Below are 20,348 nucleotides of genomic sequence, written 5' to 3'. Positions count from 1 at the left end.
CATTTTCCGACACAACAGTTGTTTTGGTGCATTTCCTCAAACGACTAATGTTTGTTTTTCTTGGGAGTCAGTCTGTTGAGCTGCTTTGTGTCCTGATGTTGTTTTCACGTTGTATCAGCTGAATGAGACGGAGACAGGAGCTCTGACTGGTGGCGTTCCTACTATAACTCGCCAGCTTTCCATACAAATATAGTTCCAGTTTTAGATGGCTGTCAGAGATATAACAGCGTTTCTACAAAACACTAAGCTGCGTTTTCACGTTTACACTCTCTGGAGGACGTTACCTCCTGCCGGTGTGGTTAAGGCACCGACAGACGGTCGTCCTCTTCCTCTGACCGAGGTATTGGACCGTAGTTCCCAGAATCTACAGACGTAGGACCATCCAGGCCTTCCTTAGGGAACCAGATTCAGCCTGGCGTCTTATCATCACCAACCAACGGGTCTGTTGAGTCAGGAATCCTAACAGCCGGGTCACAATGATGTTTATTGGTGCAAACAGGTGTTGGAGGTTTGAAAGTCCTCCAAGAGCCTTCTAACAGGTCGTCTCTGGAGGAGGTCCACTCTGTCGGTCGAGGGTTTTACAGGGCGCCTTCAGAGTCCTGATCCTAACAGCCAATTAAACCCCTAATTATAAATCTCTCAACCTAATTATATAGTGAAAACACACCTGTATCACATGTACAGCAGTATATTAACCTCAGTCACTAAACCTGAACCGTTGCCACTCTATTATTCACTAAACAGCACTAGTTTTACCTTTGCAACAATCAATATAATTTATAATCTGAATGATTTTAAAGCTAATGTCAGCCGTTCCCAGAGGAGGCATCTCTTCTTACCTGAAAGGAAAACCAGAGGACCTCAGAGATGAGCACGAGTTTATAAAAATACAAACTAGTTTCTAGGGGTGCGCCCGAGTACAAATACGTTATTCGGGGTTCTTTACGAATATTTGTTTCATACAAATATTTCAAAAATTATTTCTTTCCGGGAAGAAAAAAAAATACCAGCGCACAGGTCAGTTACATCACTATCTCAGTGTCTCTCCTCTGCTCCGCTGTGACGTCTATCAGCAGGTCTCAGTGAGGGGAGTCACATCCACCCGCTACATGACGCATATTTCCATATTTGGACGTCACTCCTGGAGTCGGGGGTGTTCCCCAGAGATAAAACTGAACTACTGACACAAATGAAGTGCTCCCAAGGGAACACTTCATGAAAACTTATTGTAACACTTGAATTTTCTAAAATTAAAAGCGTAAAAAAAACAAAAACAGGATTTTTAAACCTCTTTCCACTTTGAATTCGAATACAAATACAAATACTAACCCTCAACAAATACAGGTACAAATACAAATACTTGGATCTCTGCACATCCCTGCTAGTTTCATTTGGTTTTAAAAACAAAAACTGAAACAAAAAATTAAAAATCAAAAACTAAAAAACTAAAGAGAGTCTTGAAGAGATCCCTCAAAAGGCCCCAAGAAACAAAAAAGAACCTCGAGCGTCTCTTGGCTTTTATTTTTATAACTCTACAACTTCCTCTTACTTGTATTATCACATATCGTCTGTCTCCAGGACATCAATCAGTTTCATGCTGATGTTTCATGACTTTGTCACTTACATCTGACTACATAGAACAGCTTCTCCTTTGCCTCAGATTATCAGACTGTTGACTGTGTTTTTGATGTTTGTTTGTGTTTGTTCTAGTCGTCCTTGAGGGTTCAGAACTAGTTCATGTACACGTTGCACAAATTGTGTAAATTCCTCAGAAATGATGCGAGACATTAAGCTATGTTCATTTGTCACCAGTTCAAATGAAGTAAAACAGTTTGAAGTAGGCATGAATAGAGTTCCTAGTAAGTCTTTCAGCTTTAGTTCCTGCTTCCTAGTAGAGAAGTGAGAGACTCCATCAGGATGTTCTTCATACATGCCTGCATGCCTCCTCTTCATCTGTCTGCTGACTCTGAACTACTGAAACACACCCAACACAAACACACGTCCTACTGGTCAGAGGTTGACACCTGTGTGTGTGTGTGTGTGTGTGTGTGTGTGTGTGTGTGTGTGTGTGTGTGTGTGTTTGTGAATCCAGAGGTCCGATCTGGGATGGCTGGAAGGGCTAAGCCTCCCGATTGGCTGGAGCAGGCTTCTGACCCCGCCCCCAGCAGCCTGAAGGAGCCGGACGTGGTCGTCGACACGGCGGCGTCATCGCTGAGCGACCACGCCCCCGACTCACCGGTCAGCCAATCAGCCTCTGCCATCTCTGTGACATCACCAGGCCCTCCCACCCTCCTGCTGCTCAGGGAGACGCTGGGACGCGACGCTCAACGCACCTCTTCATCAGCCGCTCCTCCTTCCTCCTCCTCCTCCTCCTCCTCCTCCTCAGAAGCTCTGCTGTTTTCCTCTGAGGAGGGCAGCTCCAACTGGAGGAGCCGGGGAGACGAGGAGGAGGAGGAGGAAGATGAAGGGGAGGAGGAGGAGGAGGCAGAGAGGTAGACAGGATGACTGGCATCATTGGTAGATTTGTTTGGGAAAAAGGACTGTGGTTTTTTTGCCCTGAGTTCCGCCTGCCAGGCAGAACTTCCTCCCAGGCCGTTCAATTAAAATTCTGTTAACCACATCAGAGATCATCTCCATCTCATCAAGTCGGTTTTGTCTGTAATTTGAGTCGTCAAATTCTCATTTTCTTTAATGGTAACAACACACAACTTCTGCTAGAAGAGTCAACGACTGTAAGAGGCGTGTCGGTACGTAGCCGTGCTGTTTATCGCACTTTTACTTAAGTAAAAGTACCAATACAACAAGGTGAAAATACTCCATTACAAGTAAAAGTCCTGCATGAAAAATCCTCCTCATGTAACGCTACCAGCAGCTGTTTGTTAGCTGGAGCCACAGTTAGCCGCACAGTGTTCTTATACTTAATGGGTCTTTTTGAATCATGTCAGCTAGTTTTTACTAAGCAGCAGTTCCTCAAATGACCACTTGAGGCTCCAAAAGCGAGTCAATCCCCATAGACCCCCCCCCTCCCCCTCCCCCCCCCCCCCCCCCCCATGTTAAAATGCCCAACTTTACAACAGAAATAAACATGTTTACAGCCTGGTACAAACAACAGTTTTTGGGTCTCTGTTGGCGGGAGTGGGCTAGCGCTGGGCTAGCTAGAGTTCAGCATGGTTAACGGTGTTATGGAATAAAGTGTTCCTGAGCCTGCTGGTGATGCTGATTGTGTAAAGCACATTTAAAACAGATCAGCAGTAGGAATATTTCTACTTGTTTGGGTTTTTATAAAATCACAGATACAGGGACGAGGTTGAGATGATGTCGCTGCTCTTGTTTTAAGAAAATAAGAGTTTTAGGACTCAGTTACAGACAGACTTGATGAGATGGAGATGTTTTTTTCTTGCTCTGCACAGATCGTTTCTTTCAGTTTCTTTCTTTGTTGAGTAAAAACATTTGTTGAAAGAAACATTTAGGAAAGATAAATCATCTGCTTCTGTAGCGGACTGTAACATCTGAACAAAGATAAAAACTTGCTCCTCTTTTCCCCCTCATGTCCTCCTCTAAGCTTCATGTCCTCCTCTTCCTCCTCCTCTTCAGCTCACCTCCCAGCGGCCATATTTGTTTTACATGTTCATATTTAGTCTCTCTAACAAAGTCTGTAAAGAAATTAAAGGACCTGCTCTCCTTCTGTTCTTAACGTTACTAAAACCCCCGACTGAGACGGAAGCAGAGAAACTTCCCCCGTCGAACGCTGTGACATCACCTCTGATGTAAACGTGATGTCATTCCTTTTCTTTCTTTTTTTTAAAAAAAAAAACAACAAAAATTTCTTTCACTAACTCGAGTGTTGGTTACCATGGTGACCGACAGCTTTTTACTGACAGCAGAGCTACAAGTTGTACAAACCCGGTGACTACAGTACCCACGATGCAACACGGCAGCACAGAAGAGAACGACAACGAGAACATTTTTGGAGTAAAAAATCCAAGAGAACAAACAGTAAAAAAAAAAAACAAAACATGTGGGAGCTTAAAGTCTCTTGATGTCTCGTGAGCCAATAAAAAGTGAGACCTGATGATGATGTCATCACGTACAGAACTTGTTATTACAGCTGTTTTGTTGATGGGGAAAAAAAAAAAATGTTACCAGAAAACCAGTCGCAAAGTCTTGGTTTTGTGTCATTGCATTTATTTTTTATTTTGTAACTCGTGTTAACCGCCTGCCGTTACCTTCCGATCGCTTCACTTCCTGTTCAGTTCAGCTGTTTTTTTTTTTTTTTTTTTACTTTTTAAGTTGTTATTTTCTGTCCTCGCCTCACATAAACCCACCCACCGCTCAGAAATGTCCAGATTTCTAAATTAGAACATATAACTTAAAAAAAAAAAAGTAAAACTGTAGAAAAACACAACTGGATTCACACATGAAGAGAAAAGAAGATTTGTGTCACACGTCTGGTCTTCAGATGAATTCATTTCTATTTCTGTCATTTATAAGCTGATTATAAGCAGGACATTAAAAAAAAGAAACATTAAGATCAGACGTGTGTCAGAGTTAAAATTGCTCCTTATATACTTTTACACTGTTTAACATCAAATATTCATCTAACATTTACTGATAACGTGTTGTAATTTCCCTTTTTTTTTCTTGCCTTCCGCTCCTACATATCCCAGAATGCCGTTCGGCGGCCTTCAGAGAAGGTGCGTGCAGCTTTACGGTCTCTTGACATCACTGGGTGACGGTAACTAGAGTGGTAGAAGAAAGAGGAGGAGCGCTTGTTTTTTTTTTTTTTTACCTCTTTGTGACCTTTTACGAGCATGAAAAACAAGCGCTCCTCTCACTTTAAAAGGGAATTATTACAACACTCCGCTTCCTTGTTTATTTCAGACTAAAAGAGAAACGTGCAGATAATCTTGAAACATGACTGTCAGGCTTGTTGGTCTGCAGGTAGATAATGTTTCAGTATAGAAGAGAACGGTTCAACTTCTTTCATGGCAATCGCAGAAACCACACCGAGGGAAACGATGCAGGAGCAGATTTTATTCATATTTGTTCCCTGAACCGAACAAACAAACAAACAAAAACAGTCTGAGAAACATCAGCGTCAAAGGTCTGATCCAATCAACATTAAGTGTGTTTCCATCCAAACGTATTTTCAATTTGCACATTAAAATAAACAAAATAAACAGAGGAAATCCTGAAATATAACAAAAAAGAGCAGCCGTGTGGATAAAAAGCAAATAAACGATGACGTAACATGAATCATGTGACTTAAACGTCACTGAAAACATCCGATCTGTGTGGAGCGATGATGATGATGATGAGGAGGAGGCTGTAACCTTCCTCACATCGATACATGAAACTAACAGAAACGTTTATATTTCCATCATGTTTTCCATCGTTTGAGCTTTGACTGTTTTAATGACGTCATCCGCTAATATTCACGCAGCAGCCGTCGATGGAAACAAGCGTTTTATTCTGAAAATCTTTATCTGAAATTTGGTTCAAATTTGTGCTGTTTTTTGGTCAGAAACCTGGTTAATGTTTATGATACTAGTTAGCAAAAAATAATTTCCTCTGTTTTGAAGCTACAACCTGCTCTATTTGTCTACAAAATGAGATTAAAGCACTTAAAGAGTGTGGAGGAGATTATTTAATACTTTTAATTTGAAAAACATATCGTGTTATTTAAGTGGTAACACTTTAAGTCCTTTGATTATTCAGCATTTATAGTCAGTCTATAAAGAGTTAAATCAGCAGATATAAGTGTTTATTAATATTAGTCAATAACTATAACTCCTCCTGTGGACACACACACGTGTTCGCTGCTGTTTAAACAGATAATGAATGAAAATATAGTAAAACACAGCTGTGATTATATTAAATATGTCTTCATAGGAGAAGTCAGAATAAAAACTGAACTTTAATAAACACTTAAAAATATCCTTTTAGCTGCTTATAACTATATTATAGTGGGTTATAAACCATTCATTAACTGTCTATATGCTGCTTATTAAAGGAAAGTGTCACCATTTTAGATTCAGGGATTGAAGTGAATATTTGAAGCGAGCTGATTAGTGTTTTAAGGGAAGAATTTCTCTGATGCAGTAACGCTGTGGTGAATATTTCCAGTCATGTTACATTCTTGGTCTGTTTCCTCCTCTGCGATGGATTTCTTCATGTTTGATTTCTGACTTTATAAAAATGGCCACTAAAGACAGAAAGCAGCTCTCACTCTGATTCATTTTCGTCTCTTAAACTTGATTGAATTCGGACTTTATGTTGTGGATCCACAGGAAGAGGAAACGCACCACGCTGTAAACTCTTCATCACAGAGTTTTATTTTGAAACAGTGTGAAGGGTGATTTCTGCTTCTTCCTTCCTGTGTGAATGCAGCCGACCAATCTGCTGTCGGTAGAGTTTCTTTTCTTTTTTTTTTAACCCCATATGTATTTGCTCTGCGGTGCTATTTGCTGTCTAACAACTATCTAGGAAAAGAACAAATCCTCCTGGTTGTGTTTGAATGTATTTGTAAATGTTTTAGGTGTGTTTTTTTTTTAGAGACGCGCACTAGAGTCGAACCATTGTGGACCAGCTGAGATCAGATTTCTGGATCTGTACTGGACGGACCTGCACGCACACACACACACACACACACACACACACACACACACACACACACACACACACACACACACACACACACACATACACTGAAGGACAAACTGCTGAGCACTTTGATGGACGGATGAACGGACCAATGGAAGGGTTGTGTTGAGATGGGAAGCGACGACATATGATGATGTAAACGCTGCAGCGAGCAGCCAGTGATACTGATCTAACACACCTGTACAGTCACCCACTGACCTGTGGATACAGTGATTGGTTTTAGTTTGTGAATAAAGTGTTGAATGCCAAAATGTACCTTTTTCCTGTTTTTCAAAGTGTGTTTTTGTGTTAAAAAAAATAGTCAAACACAAGGAACGACTGCTCTCATTAGTGATAGGTCACTTTTTCAAATAATTTAATTATTTGGTTTATTTCTGTCATGAAACAACCTGCACATAACACACTTTTACACCTATTCACCTGGAGTTTTATTCACATTTATTTGGTCTATAAAATGTCAGAAAATGGTAAAAAACCGCCCGTCACAAGTTCCTAAAATGGGAGGTGACATCTTTGAATTTTATTTTTATAACCAAATATCACAAAGAAGCTTCACAACCTGTACAACGTCCTCTGAAGTCTTTTTTTTTTCTTTAAATTTAGTTTTTTTTCTGTGACATATTAAACAATTTCGTCCACAAAATGATCATAAACAGAACATCAAAATATGAATTTTATGGTTTTGTTGGGCCTTGGCTACAGGTTTGGCTATTAATTATATATATTAAAGATAATTATTAATTATTACAATCAATAGAAATTATAAATAAGAATGAATAATAACAGGGCACCACCCTGGGGTCAGGGAAAAAGAAATTTACTAAGTTATCAATTTGGAACTTTGATCAATAATTAGCTTAGTAACTATAAACAACCATATCAACTGAGAGTTAAAGTTGAAGGATTTTTCTTTGCTGAACAGAAGTTGGAAAAGTTTTAAGCAGCATTAAACAGACAGAATGTATGTCTGAAAGCATTTATTTAAAAGATAAAAGATCTAAACACACAATATGTAATCTAATGTACCTATATACAGGTGTGTGTGTGTGGGGGGGGGGGCAACGGCAAGATGGCTGAAGTGACTGAGCACACGGTATGCAGACAATATGGCCGACAAAGTGAACCACAGAGACAAAAGGCCGGACCATGTGGCGTCTTGAAACCACGCGTGTGTTGCCTGAAGCAAAATGTGCAAAACTGGATTTTAAAGCTCTTCACTGTGTGTTGGTTCTCTGTTCAAGACCAACAGGTGAAGGATAAAGGTGCTGGTTAGGAAGAGGTTCGGTCTATTTACTGGATGTGTGTGTGGCTATTCAATAACCTGACCATGAACAAGACATCACATCAATACAGCTCAATGAATAACATGAGCCAAAACAATCCAGTACAGTACATTGATTAAATTAAGCAGTCCAGTGCTGTAGCCATGTGGCTGTTCTATGCTATGGCCGGTACGTTACCAAGTCCATGGAGAAAGAGAGGAGGTCCAGAGGTCTTTGTTGAGTCCAGCGGGTGAACTCTGGGGGAAGAGCTGAGGCTTCGAGGCTGAGTGGTGCAGGCTTTGCTGACTGTCGCTGATCCAACCCTGCAGGCCGGAGGAAGCAGGTCACCTCTATGTTCAGTCCTTACGGAGTTAGCTGCAAGCTAACTCTGCGTTGTGGCTCCTGTGCTTGTTAAATCAGCTCGTCAACCAACTGGGCAGCGGGCGACATTATCTATCTTGGCTAAGCAAGAACAGTCATGATAAACAACAACAAAGGCATAGTTGTTGCTAAATACATAACCTGTTTCTCATTATTCTTCAGGGTTTGTGAGAACAGGAGTGATAGTGATGTAAATTTGTTGAGATGAGAAGCTGAGAGAGTGGCACCTGAAATGATGAAGCCATTTCTGGAGTCCAACAGTGTTTGTTGTGTCACTCATTGGATCAGACGACAGTACTGACTATTCAATGTCCTCAGTCTGATCTCGGCAGACTTCACAATTTTGTCCTTCAGGCAGGTGTTGCTGCAGAAGGAAGTCATCACATTTCTAAAAATCTCAAAGTCCTTAATGGCTGTATTGTGGTTTTGTGTAGCAGTATGTTAATGTCCTAAACTTGTGTCGGGTGAGAACATGTGTATGATGTAAATACATAATAGGTTTCCTAAGCTAGAGTTTTGCAAAGCGATCACATTTACAAAATACTACCAAGGACTTGATCCAAAGTAGGACAGTAGTGTCTGAGCTGAATCAGAAATGAGGCTTTCCTCAACTGATAGCAGGATGTCTGGCTGTTACTGAGGTTGCTAAGAACCCAAGTTTGCCGATGAAACTGCAAGAAAAGTAAGTTACTGGTATCTGTCTGTCTGTGTTGTTATCTATGATCGTGACAACAGAGCTCTGGAGCTCTCATGCCTCCAGGTAACCAGAGGGAGGGAGAGGTGCTGTCACTGTCTGTGTGTGTGTGTGGCTCTAGTGGGCATAAAGAGACTGGGACCAGTAAAGGCAAACGCAAGCTTACACGAGTAAGTCTGCTTACCCAAAATCTTAACATGCATTAACTGAGATGCAGGGCAGTAACAGCAGGTACAAGCTCTCTGTGATTCACTGGGCTCATGGCTGTGTCTGCATTAAAAATGGGAGCAATTGAATTTACAGCCAATTCTGACAGCTCGACTAGATTGTGTTGAATTTGTGGTATTCGAATGCTGAACTGAAATTCTTACATTCCAACAGAGTAGGTTCAACCTGAGCAGCAACAGCAAGCTCTTAGTGTAACACTATGAGGGCTTAAAGTGGTAGTTACCAATAACAGAAGATATGAGTCATTAATTGCTTTGTTAAATTTGATTTACAGCTAGATTATCTGCTCCTGTGGTTGCATTTATTGCCTTTATTAGTTAGTCTGTCTTTTTTTTTTTTATTTCAGTCTGTACTCACACAGCTTACTCAGTCTCAGTTATTGAGACAATTAATTGTGTTTTCTGGGTTTTCATTTTATGTTTTTGCTTCATGTTCCTGCACTCCTTCCCGGCCCGTTTCTCCCTTCACACCTTCCACCGGATCAGCTTTGTCTCCTCATTCTCTTCACCTGAGCTTCTCCTCTCATCTCCTCTCACCTGCACCTCATCTCCTCGTTACTTCAGTCAGTATTTATGTCCGGTGTCTTTGTCGAGTTGTCTGCTCAGTTTGTCTGGTTCTTGTGTTTTACGGTTTCTTTAGATTTTGCAATAAATATTCTGCTTTTGATCCTGTCTGCCTGCTGTCTCTTGCATTTGAATCCACCTGAATCATTATGAACTCAGCTCTCTGCTCCTGTTTTAATTGAATTAAATTATGCACTATTATGCACTTTAATTACCTATTTGTCCATGTATGAATGCTCATATTTTATGTCATTACACATGTCTTGACCTTGTGAAGCACATTCTGTTGCTTTCAGTATAAAATGTGCTCTATAAATAAAATAAACTTAAACTTGAATCTGCTCAACTCTCCTTGCGACACAATGTCTACAGTTAAACTGTAACATCTAAAACTCATCATTTAGGCTGTAAATGTATCATGCCAACTGTTGTAAACGCTGCTACAAACCAAATGTAATCGCAACCAATAAGCCCTTTTGATAATATCAAGGTTCGAGGTTCAGTTTTATTGTCATTTTAAAAGACAGAATTGCACCATCCAGGCTACGCAGATGTTTGAACAACTGTTAGATTTTTTTTTTATCTGTGATTTTTAAAAAAACAGTCGACCTCAGCAGTCAGTTTTAATACACTGATACACTTGAAGAACTTAATTTCTGCAGACACGTCTGCAGTTGTTACAGACAGTGACATCAACTGCAAGACCTCAACACACGAAATACTGTTACAGCCAACAGTTCAGAAGTTAAAATGTTTAAAATATTTCTAATAACTTCATTAGGTTCATTAAGGTTCATTACTGAAGTGTGGAGGATAATCTTTGAACTGGTCACTCTTCATAGACAGACAGCTGGTTACTGGAGTCTCTGCTCTCTGTCTTTGGTACTGACCTCTGCAAACACAAAGATGTTTTTATTCATGTCATGTCAATCACTGATAAATTCTCTGATGAACTCTCAACTGACTTCCTGCAGTGACGTCAGCATCAAACAGCACAGATAACACTGAAGGATGGAAGAAATACACTAGAATCCATAAACAGCATCGTTGAATCAATCAATCATTAAACATGGCCAGTTTCCACCTGCTGATGACCTGTCTCACATTAGCTCTAAAGACCTAGAGTGATGCAATGGTAAGACAATGGCATTATAAGTTTGCAGCCTTTTACCGACATCACCGTCTGTAACAACTGCAGACGTGTCAGCAGAAAATAAGTTCATCCTGGTTCTTCAAGTCTATCAGTGTATTAAAACTGACTGCTGAGGTTGACTGATAAAAATCACAGATAAAAAATACATTTGTTAAAACGGGTGTAGCCTGGATGGTACATTTCATTGTGCAATTCTGTCTTTTATAATGACAATAAAACTGAACCTTAATATCAGCAATCAAAGGTATATATGTATTGATTGTGAATACACTTGATAAGTTACCATGTAGCAGAGTTTACAACAGTTAGCATGACAATAAAACTAAACCTTTAACCTTAATCTTACCAATCAAAGGGGTGTATTGGTTGTGATTACAGTTGATAAGTTGGGATGTAAGAGAGTTTACAACAGTTGGCATGATAAATTTACAGCCTAAATGATGAGATTAGACATCAAAGGTTTACTGTAGACATTGTTTGAGCAATAACACCATGCAGTGCTAATGTCAGTCTGAACACGGCCTTATCAGTCTGGTGATGTTTTGATGTTTTCAACAAATCTTACGTTTGGATCCAAACTAACAATGAACTGATCTACTAACAAGTATTGTGTGTGTATCAAAGCCTGATATATCTGATTCCTCTGTGTTTTAGACCTCTGTTGTTGTCCAAAAACAATAAAACTGAACATTGTTAGGACCCCTAGTCATTGTTATATTGTTTTTGTCCATAATCCTGAATATTGTGCAACATTGTTTTTAAGAGAGTGAGAGCTCTCTTTTCTTGTGAGGATCTGTTTAATGACAGATGCAGGTGTATTTTCCTTACATTGTACTTTGTAAATAGCTGAGACCTTTAAAACTTCATGAAGCAGTAGTGGTGAATCACCATTTTCTTTTGAGCACAGTTCAAGTTCAGAAAATGTCTTTTGTTTATTCTCTTTCGTTTGCTTAGGGATTAGTCAGAATTATTTTGATAAGCTAGTTGGTTTTGTTTATTGTTTTGGCCTTTGGTTCATCCTGAAGTCAGGCTTCATTGATTGAAAGTTAAATGGTAAATGGACTGTACTTGTATAGCGCCTTTCTAGTCTTCTGACCACTCAAAGCACTTTTACACTACGTGTCACATTCACCCATTCACACACATTCATACGCTGAATGGGTACAGGGGCTACCATGCAAGGTCCCAATCTGCCCATCAGAGGCAACTAACCATTCACACACTGATGGCACAGCCAGCGGGGCAATTTGGGGTTCAACAGGACACTTCAACATGCAGACTGGAGGAGCTTTGAATCGAACCGTTGATCTTCTGATTAGTGGACGACCTGTTCTACCTCCTGAGCCACAGCCGCCCCCTAGAAATCAGTTACAAGAAATCCAGTTATCTTCCACTGGCTGTATATACTGCTCACTCTGTGTAGCAATAAATTGCTCACTTTTTGCATCCATCTCACTCTCCGTTTCTTGTCCTGTGGTGAGAGTGGACAACCCCACCTCTTCACTGCTGACTCTCAGAATGGGAGCGCCACAGGGCTGTGTCCTCAGTCCCCTCCTGTATTCCCTCTATACCCACAACTTCATGGCGACACAGGCGTCAAACATCATTGTTAAGTTTGTAGATGACACAGCAGTTGTGGGGTTGATCGGTAACACTTCATTTTACGGGTCTGCAAATTTCATGGTAATTAGGTGGTAATTTGCAAGTAACTTCATTGAAATTACTCAGAAATTACCTCAAAATTTGTCTCAACTTTCATGGTAAATAGATATAATAAGCAAATAAGTTTTTTGAAATTTAGTTGAAATTACCCCAAAATTATCCCAACATTTACCTCAAATTTCATGAAAAATAAGTGAGTTTTTGCATCTTAATTTTCAAGTAGTTTCTGCCTAACATCTGATTTTTAATCATTTTCATTCTCACCAATTTCTGTATAATTTCAGCAGATCAGTCCAACCTTGTAACAAATTTCCCATATATCCGTTTTTAAAAATTGTAGCCACCATAAATTGCTAGTTACCGACAAAAACAACTTCATAATCAAGAATCAAGTTACAAATTGCCCATTTTAAAAGTTTTTGCTTCCTTATTAAGGCCTGATAATAATGTCTTCACACCACTCAACAAATGTCACTTTTATATTTTGAGACAATACATTAACAAAGAAATTAAATTTATACAAGGTTTCTGACATGAAAACACAGCATTTGTGTTGTGCTACTTTTACACATTAAAAACACTCTGATGTCTTTAAAAAGGCGTCCAACCACTCCATCATGTTTTTGGTGGTTCCACTCGATGAATCTGAGGTTCATCTTAAGAGCTGTGGCCGTTCGGTTCCCACCGAAGTGGTAGATGTTCTCCTTATGAGAAATTAAGCTGCAACAACTCACTTCAATTTAGGGGTCCACTCAGTAGAAATTACATAGAAAATACTTGGAAATTAAGCTGCAACAAGTCACTTATTTACCATGAAATTTGAGGTAAATGCTGGGGTAATTTTGGGGTAATTTCAACTAAATTTCAAATAACTTACTTGCTTATTATATCTACTTACCATGAAAGTTGAGACACATTTTGAGGTCATTTCTGAGTAACTTCAAAGAAGTCACTTGCTAATTATCACCTAATTACCATGCAATTTGAGGTAAATTTTGGGTAATTTCAAAGAAATTTCAAAGAAGTTGCTTGCTAATTACCACCTAATTACCATGAAATTTGCAGACCCGTAAAATGAAGTGTTACCAATGAATTGTCTTCATAGACAGACAGCTGGTTACTGGAGTCTCTGCTCTCTGTCTGTCCTCTGCAAACACAAAGATGTTTTTATTCATGTCATGTCAATCACTGATAAATTCTCTGATGAACTCTCAACTGACTTCCTGCAGTGACGTCAGCATCAAACAGCACAGATAACACTGAAGGATGGAAGAAATACACTAGAATCCATAAACAGCATCGTTGTGTCAATCAATCATTAAACATGGCCAGTTTCCACCTGCTGATGACCTGTCTCACATTAGCTCTAAAGACCTAGAGTAGACCTAGAGCAATGGTAAGACAATGGCATTATAAGTTTGCCGCCTTTTGCCGACATCACCATCTGTAACAACTGCAGACGTGTTAGCAGAAAATAAGTTCATCCTGGTTCTTCAAGTCTATCAGTGTATTAAAACTGACTGCTGAGGTTGACTGCTTCTTGTGAAACTGAAGACAGGCCTGCTTGTGTGCAATGAACCTGAACTCAATGAAAGTATCATATGGACATAAATGCAGACATATTAGCAGCCATTTGTTTTTTTCATATCATTTCATTATTCCCGGGGCTGTAGAGCAGGTTGTTAAACAGGTGTATCCAGATGTTGACACAGTCCAGCTGAGGTTGAGGATACAGGAAGCTGTTTTTAGGCAATTGAGCACTGACAGTGAAATTCTCTTATCTTACTATTGCATCACTCTGGCGCCACATTTAATGATTGATTGACACAACAATGCTGTTTATGGATTCTAGTGTATTTCTTCCATCCTTCAGTGTTATCTGCTGTTGGGCTGTGGCTCCAAGTTTGGCTATCAGCAATAATTAATGATTATCAAAGATAACTGTTAATTATTAAAATCAATAAAATTATTAATCAGAATTCATAATAACGGGGCACCACCCTGGACTCAGGGAAAAAGATACCCAATTCAGTCTCAAAGTGTACTAATCTATGAATTTGGGACTTTGATTAATAATTAATTTAATAACTATAAACAAAATCACCATATCAATAGCTAGTTAAGGTTGAAGGACTTGGAGTTCTTTACAGAGCAGAAGTTGGCAAAACTCATTCTTGTGCAACATTAAAACAGACAACAGGTATATCCAAAAGCATTTATTTAACAAAAGGGTAAAAGCAACACACAATACTAATCTAGCTAAGTGTAGCTATATACAAGTGTGTGTGTGTATGTGTGTGTGTGTGTGTGTGTGTGTGTGTGTGTGTGTGTGTGTAGGGAAGACAATAGCAAGATGGCTGCTGGTCACCTGGTAACTGAGCACATGGCATGCCGACAATTTGGCTGATAAAGGGAACTACAGGGATAAAAGGCCAGACCATGTGGTGTCTTGAACCAAAGTTCGCCAAACTAGGTTTTAACCTCTTAACTGTGTGGTTCTCTATTCAAGGCCAATTGGTGTACGCTAAAGGTGCCAGGTTAAAATGAGGTTAGTTGCATGCAAGTCCTAGTTACTGGATGTAACATATGTTAAGCATGCTAACATTAACCTAGCAGTGTGGCTATGCAGTAACCTGACTATAGGCAACAAGGACATCACAACAACAGTTCAATGTATAACCTTAACCAAATCAATACACTTACAGTACATTGTTTGAGTTAAACATTCTTGTTTAGCCGTACTATGATTCACTGTGTTGCTAGGCTATGCCCAGTTGTTACCAGTCCATGAAGGAAGAGATGCTTTGTGGTGTCCTGCTTTGTAGCCGGTTAATCTGTGGGTGAGTCAGGCTGAGGAGGCTTTGGCTCTGAAGCTGAAAGATGCAGGCGTTGCTGGGGAGAGAGCACTCCAGTCATGCAGAGGGCCCAGGTCACTCCTTTGTGTAGAGTTAGAGGCAAGCTAACTCCATTTCATCATTTTCTGCTAACACGTCTGCAGTTGTTACAGATGGTGATGTCGGTAAAAGGCGGCAAACTTATAATGCCATTGTCTTACCATTGCTTCACTCTAGGTCTCTAGAGCTAATGTGAGACAGGTCATCAGCAGGTGGAAACTGGCCATGTTTAATGATTGATTGACACAACGATGCTGTTTATGGATTCTAGTGTATTTCTTCCATCCTTCAGTGTTATCTGTGCTGTTTGATGCTGACGTCACTGCAGGAAGTCAGTTGAGAGTTCATCAGAGAATTTATCAGTGATTGACATGACATGAATAAAAACATCTTTGTGTTTGCAGAGGACAGACAGAGAGCAGAGAGTCCAGTATCCAGCTGTCTGTCTATGAAGAGTGACCAGTTCAAAGATTATCCTCCACACTTCAGTAATGAACCTTAAATCTCCAACACAAAGTATAAGACTGTTTCTACTGTAAACTACCTGAAGATAATAAAGTTATTAGACATATTTTAATGCATCAGGTAGATACTAAGGGACAGATTTATGGGACTGGGAAATATTTAGGGCCACAGGAAATATCAACAACTACACAGATACAGTCACAATCTTCATCAAGAAATGCACAGAGGATGTGGTCCCCACAAAAACAATAGAAACTGTACCTTACCAAAAGCCATGGATTAACAGTAATGACTGTGCAACTCTCCACACACAGACCACCTCCGGCTCACTGGTGGAATACAAACAGACCCGCTACACACTCAGAACAACAATTAAACAGGCAAAGGGGGAATACAGTCAACAGATGGAGTCCAAACTGACGTTTACCAAGCAAAGGTACTTATGGCAATGACTCCAAACTATTACAGACTTCAAAGGAAAAAAACAAGAAATCTCAGACACAGTACCCACCCTCCCGGACAAACTCAATTCCTTTTATGGCAGGTTTGGCTCCTCTGTTAGACCAGCATGTCCTGCCTCCACTCTGCTCCTCCTGATGACCCCCCCCCCCCCACCTCCCTGCCAGCCACCGTTGCCTTCCTGCAATACCCCTGTCCCCACTGAAAACCTCAGCTGCTCCACATCCCCGCATCCCTCTTCCTCCAGACTGTCCCCACCTGCTTCAAATCCACCACCATCACCTCCATCCCCAAACAGTAGTAAGCAGCTAGTCTCAATGACTGGTGCAGAAATTTTGAGTGAAATGTGGACTTGCATACAGATGAGAGAGTTTCCTGCAGTGGGATTGGTGGAGAAGGAATCTCCTTGAATACTGAAATGATATGACATTTTTAATACTTTTTTTTCTCAGTCAACAAACAGATGCATGGAGTGCTGCTTGGCTGTAAAAGCTTTTTTCTTTCTTTTAATCTTGTGGTCTACTGATGAATCATTAACAGAGTGTCATGCTGTAAAAGTAGGGCGACTTTTTATTTCATTTTTTTTATGAGACAGTTTGTCACGTCCTCATTTTACTATATAAATAAGTCCACCAGTCTGTGAACAGTGTACAGTGTGATCCTCCACATAGAGGCCTGAGTTTTCAGCCATGGACAGATCACAGCAAGAGTAGAAGCAGGTTTGTGCTTTATCTCTTCTACAGCTTCCTCTTTTTAACTGTTTATTAGCAATTATAACTGTGGTTTACTTTAGTTGTCTTGATATGTCTATTTATTTAGAACAAGAACTAACATTTGAGCAATCTTTAATCTAACTAAACCAATAGACTAAAGATTTAATACAGATCCACTCACTTATGTTTTAAAACCATGTTTCTTTAACAGATCCTGAACCATGGGTGCCAAAGTTTCAGTGAGAAATGAGACTCCTTACACCTGGTACTACTCCAACTCAAAAACAGGGGTGAGTTTGTTTGTTTGTTCATAATAATAACTTTGTTCATACTTTTGAAGAATTCAGTATGTCATCAATTTGAAAAAATATTTATATCAATAATTTTGGTCATGTATGAACAACTGTTAAATGTTGACTTTTTGTGTTGCTTACTCATATGAGTCATATAACCACCAAACAATTTAATCTAGTAACAGATAAAACTTAGTTAGTTCTGTTCTTTCTTGGCTGACTGCATTATGGCAGTGTATTACAGGTGTTGCCTGCCTGTTTCAAGTCACAAGGTTGGGATATCAGTGATTGGCTGGTGTGATTGGTGGTCATTTATTTTTCTGTGATTCGGATTTTTTATGTTTTTACCTTCTATTTCATCATTTAGGACCAACACATTCTCATTCCTAATTCTTCAAATGCAGCCTCTTTGTCAAAAGCCTCTCACGTCACATCTCAACACTGTGGAGGCCTTCTAGCGTCATATTAGTCATATTTAGTTATTTAGAATTCAGTATAATTCCCATTATGTCTCACTCGGGATGCTAAAGACTGACAGTTACGTCGGTATTGAGACCCTTACGTTAATTTGACATTTCCAACCATTTGAGATTCTGGAAAATAAATATTTACCTGAACTCAGATTTGTATGGAAGCCCATAGGGATCCTTATTGAAATGATCATGTAAACTTGAAAATTAAAATGTAATTCCACAATGGCATTATAATTTTCCACATTTGTATGTTATTTCAGTAAAAATGAAAATGGAATTATACAATTTGCATTTCCATTTTCACGTACTCGTTTGGGCGTTCTATGACTATATTAAAATGAAAATCGAAAAGCTGTTTGACATTTAATTTTCAAAGTCATACCACACTGTACAGTGGACAATATTCAAATATTATTTCAGATTTGAAAATTAAATGCAATATTAACAATGTATCCTGATTGTCCACTTATGCAAGTAATATTTAAGTCACAATAAAATGACATAGAGCATCCGGTCAATTGGCTAATGCTAGCACCATGCTAACAGCAAACTACAAGAGATTTTAGCATTTTATAGAGTCAAAACAAATCACAACAAAGGGGTAACTTCTTATTACAGGCTGTGCTCAGGCTAATTAATAACCTCATCAATTTGACATCTGTGGTTATGATATGTAACCATTCACTGTATATAACCAACGGTCCCTCACTGACACATGGCGTTTTATTTTGACTGGATGCTCTATGTTGTTCCTGTGTCTGGTTTCCTGCCTGGCTTGATCTGATCTTGATCTTACATTTTCATTTTCAAGTTTACATTATCATTTTAATTAACTCCCCTACAGGCTTCCATAGGGTTGTTTCTCTTCAATTAAAATATTCCAACCTCTAACAGAGTTAAGGCATTTAGAAGTCAAAGGCTTGATTCCAAGCATGTAAATGTTAAACTAGGGGATGCATGTAGCCTGAATACTATAGCACGCACGTCACCAACAAACTGGCATTGAAAGCATAAACTACACTGTATGAGGAAATTTTAGAGAACAAATAAACTTAATTTAGGTCCAAAACATTTTTTCGTTTTTTTTTCATCCTAAGAAATCCAACGTTTTTTTTTCTGCGGGCACCGATGGACCTGTGCAGCACATGTGGATGCCTTGAGTTGAGTCAGTGAGACCCATTGCAATACAATCAGCCAAAAATGACAGCGAGTCTATATCATTGTAATTTATTCAAATGAAATGAACATCCAACTGCTTAGAGGGTCTTTTAGTGCTATCAAATGCTGAACAAGACTTTTTTAGGCAATTAAAATGTTACAATTAACTTTCATGAACTGAAAACACTGAAATAATGACGGCTACGCCTATACTCTGTGAATCTAGGGTTACGCCTTGGTAATGTTAGCTAACCAACGTTGTTGCCATGGTGGCAACTTGTCAATCACAAAGTAGCATACCCTAAAGCATACCCTTATTTATTGTCAAATGTAAATTAAATGAGACCATAATTTACAAAATGAACATCATGCTGTATTGAAGAAGACTTGAAACTAGTGATTGAGACCATAAACTCATTAGCAAAGTGTTTACAGAGGTAATAAATCAAGTGAGAAGTAGGGTCATTTTCTCATAGACTTCCCTACAATCAGACTTCTTTTTAGAATCAGAGGAGTCGCCCCCTGTTGGCTATTAGAGAGAATGCAGGTTTAAGGCACTTCCACATTGAATTCACATCTCAGATCCAGAACTGGGTTCGACCTTCATGGTGTTGAGATCATGGACTGTAAAAAATATGGACATAGCCACCATGACGTCACCCATTGATTTCTGAGGAGCGGTTTGAAGCTCAAAGTGGGCAGCTCTGGCCGTTGCCATCTTGGCATTTCCTGACTCTGCCTGACTCCTAAATGGGCAAAGAGGTGGAGCTGAGGCAGTTGAATGAAGCCTCATTGCTGAAACAAGACACCTAGCAGCTATCAACCTATCACTCAAAGTGGCCATGTCCTTAATTATGCATATAAAGACCAAAGCCATTTTTTGTACCAGGCTGTAAATATGTTTATTCCTGCTGTAAAGTTGGAAAGTTTAACATGGGGGTCTATGGGAATTGACTCACTTTTGGAGCCTCAAGTGGCCATTCGAGGAACTGCAGTGCAGAGATGTGACATGAGGGGCTCTTGACCAAGTGGCTGTATTCAATGAGTTGGGAATGAGGATTTGCACTTGGGACATAGATAAAAGGAAAATGATTACGCACCTTAAGTTTATTTATTGTTTAACTGCATCACATTGTTAATGTTGAATAGCCTACTAAGAAAATGTCAAATAAAAATCTCAGCATTAATGAAGCAAGTGAATATTTATAGTGTATCTATTTGAAAAATGGTTTGTGCCAAAATCAAAGGGTGGGGAGAAATTTCACGCGAGTTTGCGTTTATAATGAA

General features: G+C 39.4%; 3 protein-coding genes across 7 annotated transcripts in view; 2 read left to right on the top strand and 1 right to left on the bottom strand.

Annotated features, from left to right (window-relative positions):
* Positions 1 to 4,498, top strand: part of LOC122981739 (extracellular sulfatase Sulf-2-like) — a 92,104-nt gene extending 87,606 nt beyond the window's left edge. For all 5 annotated transcript variants that reach the window (XM_044350456.1, XM_044350454.1, XM_044350453.1 and 2 more), the window contains one exon: positions 2,093 to 4,498. In XM_044350456.1, the coding sequence (XP_044206391.1) occupies positions 2,093 to 2,123 (31 nt within the window). In that variant the 3' untranslated portion in view covers positions 2,124 to 4,498. The remainder of the gene's footprint in view (positions 1 to 2,092) is intronic.
* LOC122981768 (polymeric immunoglobulin receptor-like) overlaps positions 1 to 20,348 on the bottom strand; it is a 724,120-nt gene that overhangs the window by 545,443 nt on the left and 158,329 nt on the right. The window lies entirely within an intron of this gene.
* Positions 1 to 20,348, top strand: part of LOC122981723 — a 930,226-nt gene that overhangs the window by 895,730 nt on the left and 14,148 nt on the right. The gene's annotated exons all lie outside the window — the stretch shown is intronic.

Source organism: Thunnus albacares, chromosome 5 (assembly GCF_914725855.1).
Source record: "Thunnus albacares chromosome 5, fThuAlb1.1, whole genome shotgun sequence".
NCBI lineage: Eukaryota > Metazoa > Chordata > Actinopteri > Scombriformes > Scombridae > Thunnus > Thunnus albacares.
Note: the sequence above shows the minus strand (reverse complement) of the source record. Positions and strands in the feature narration are given on the sequence as shown.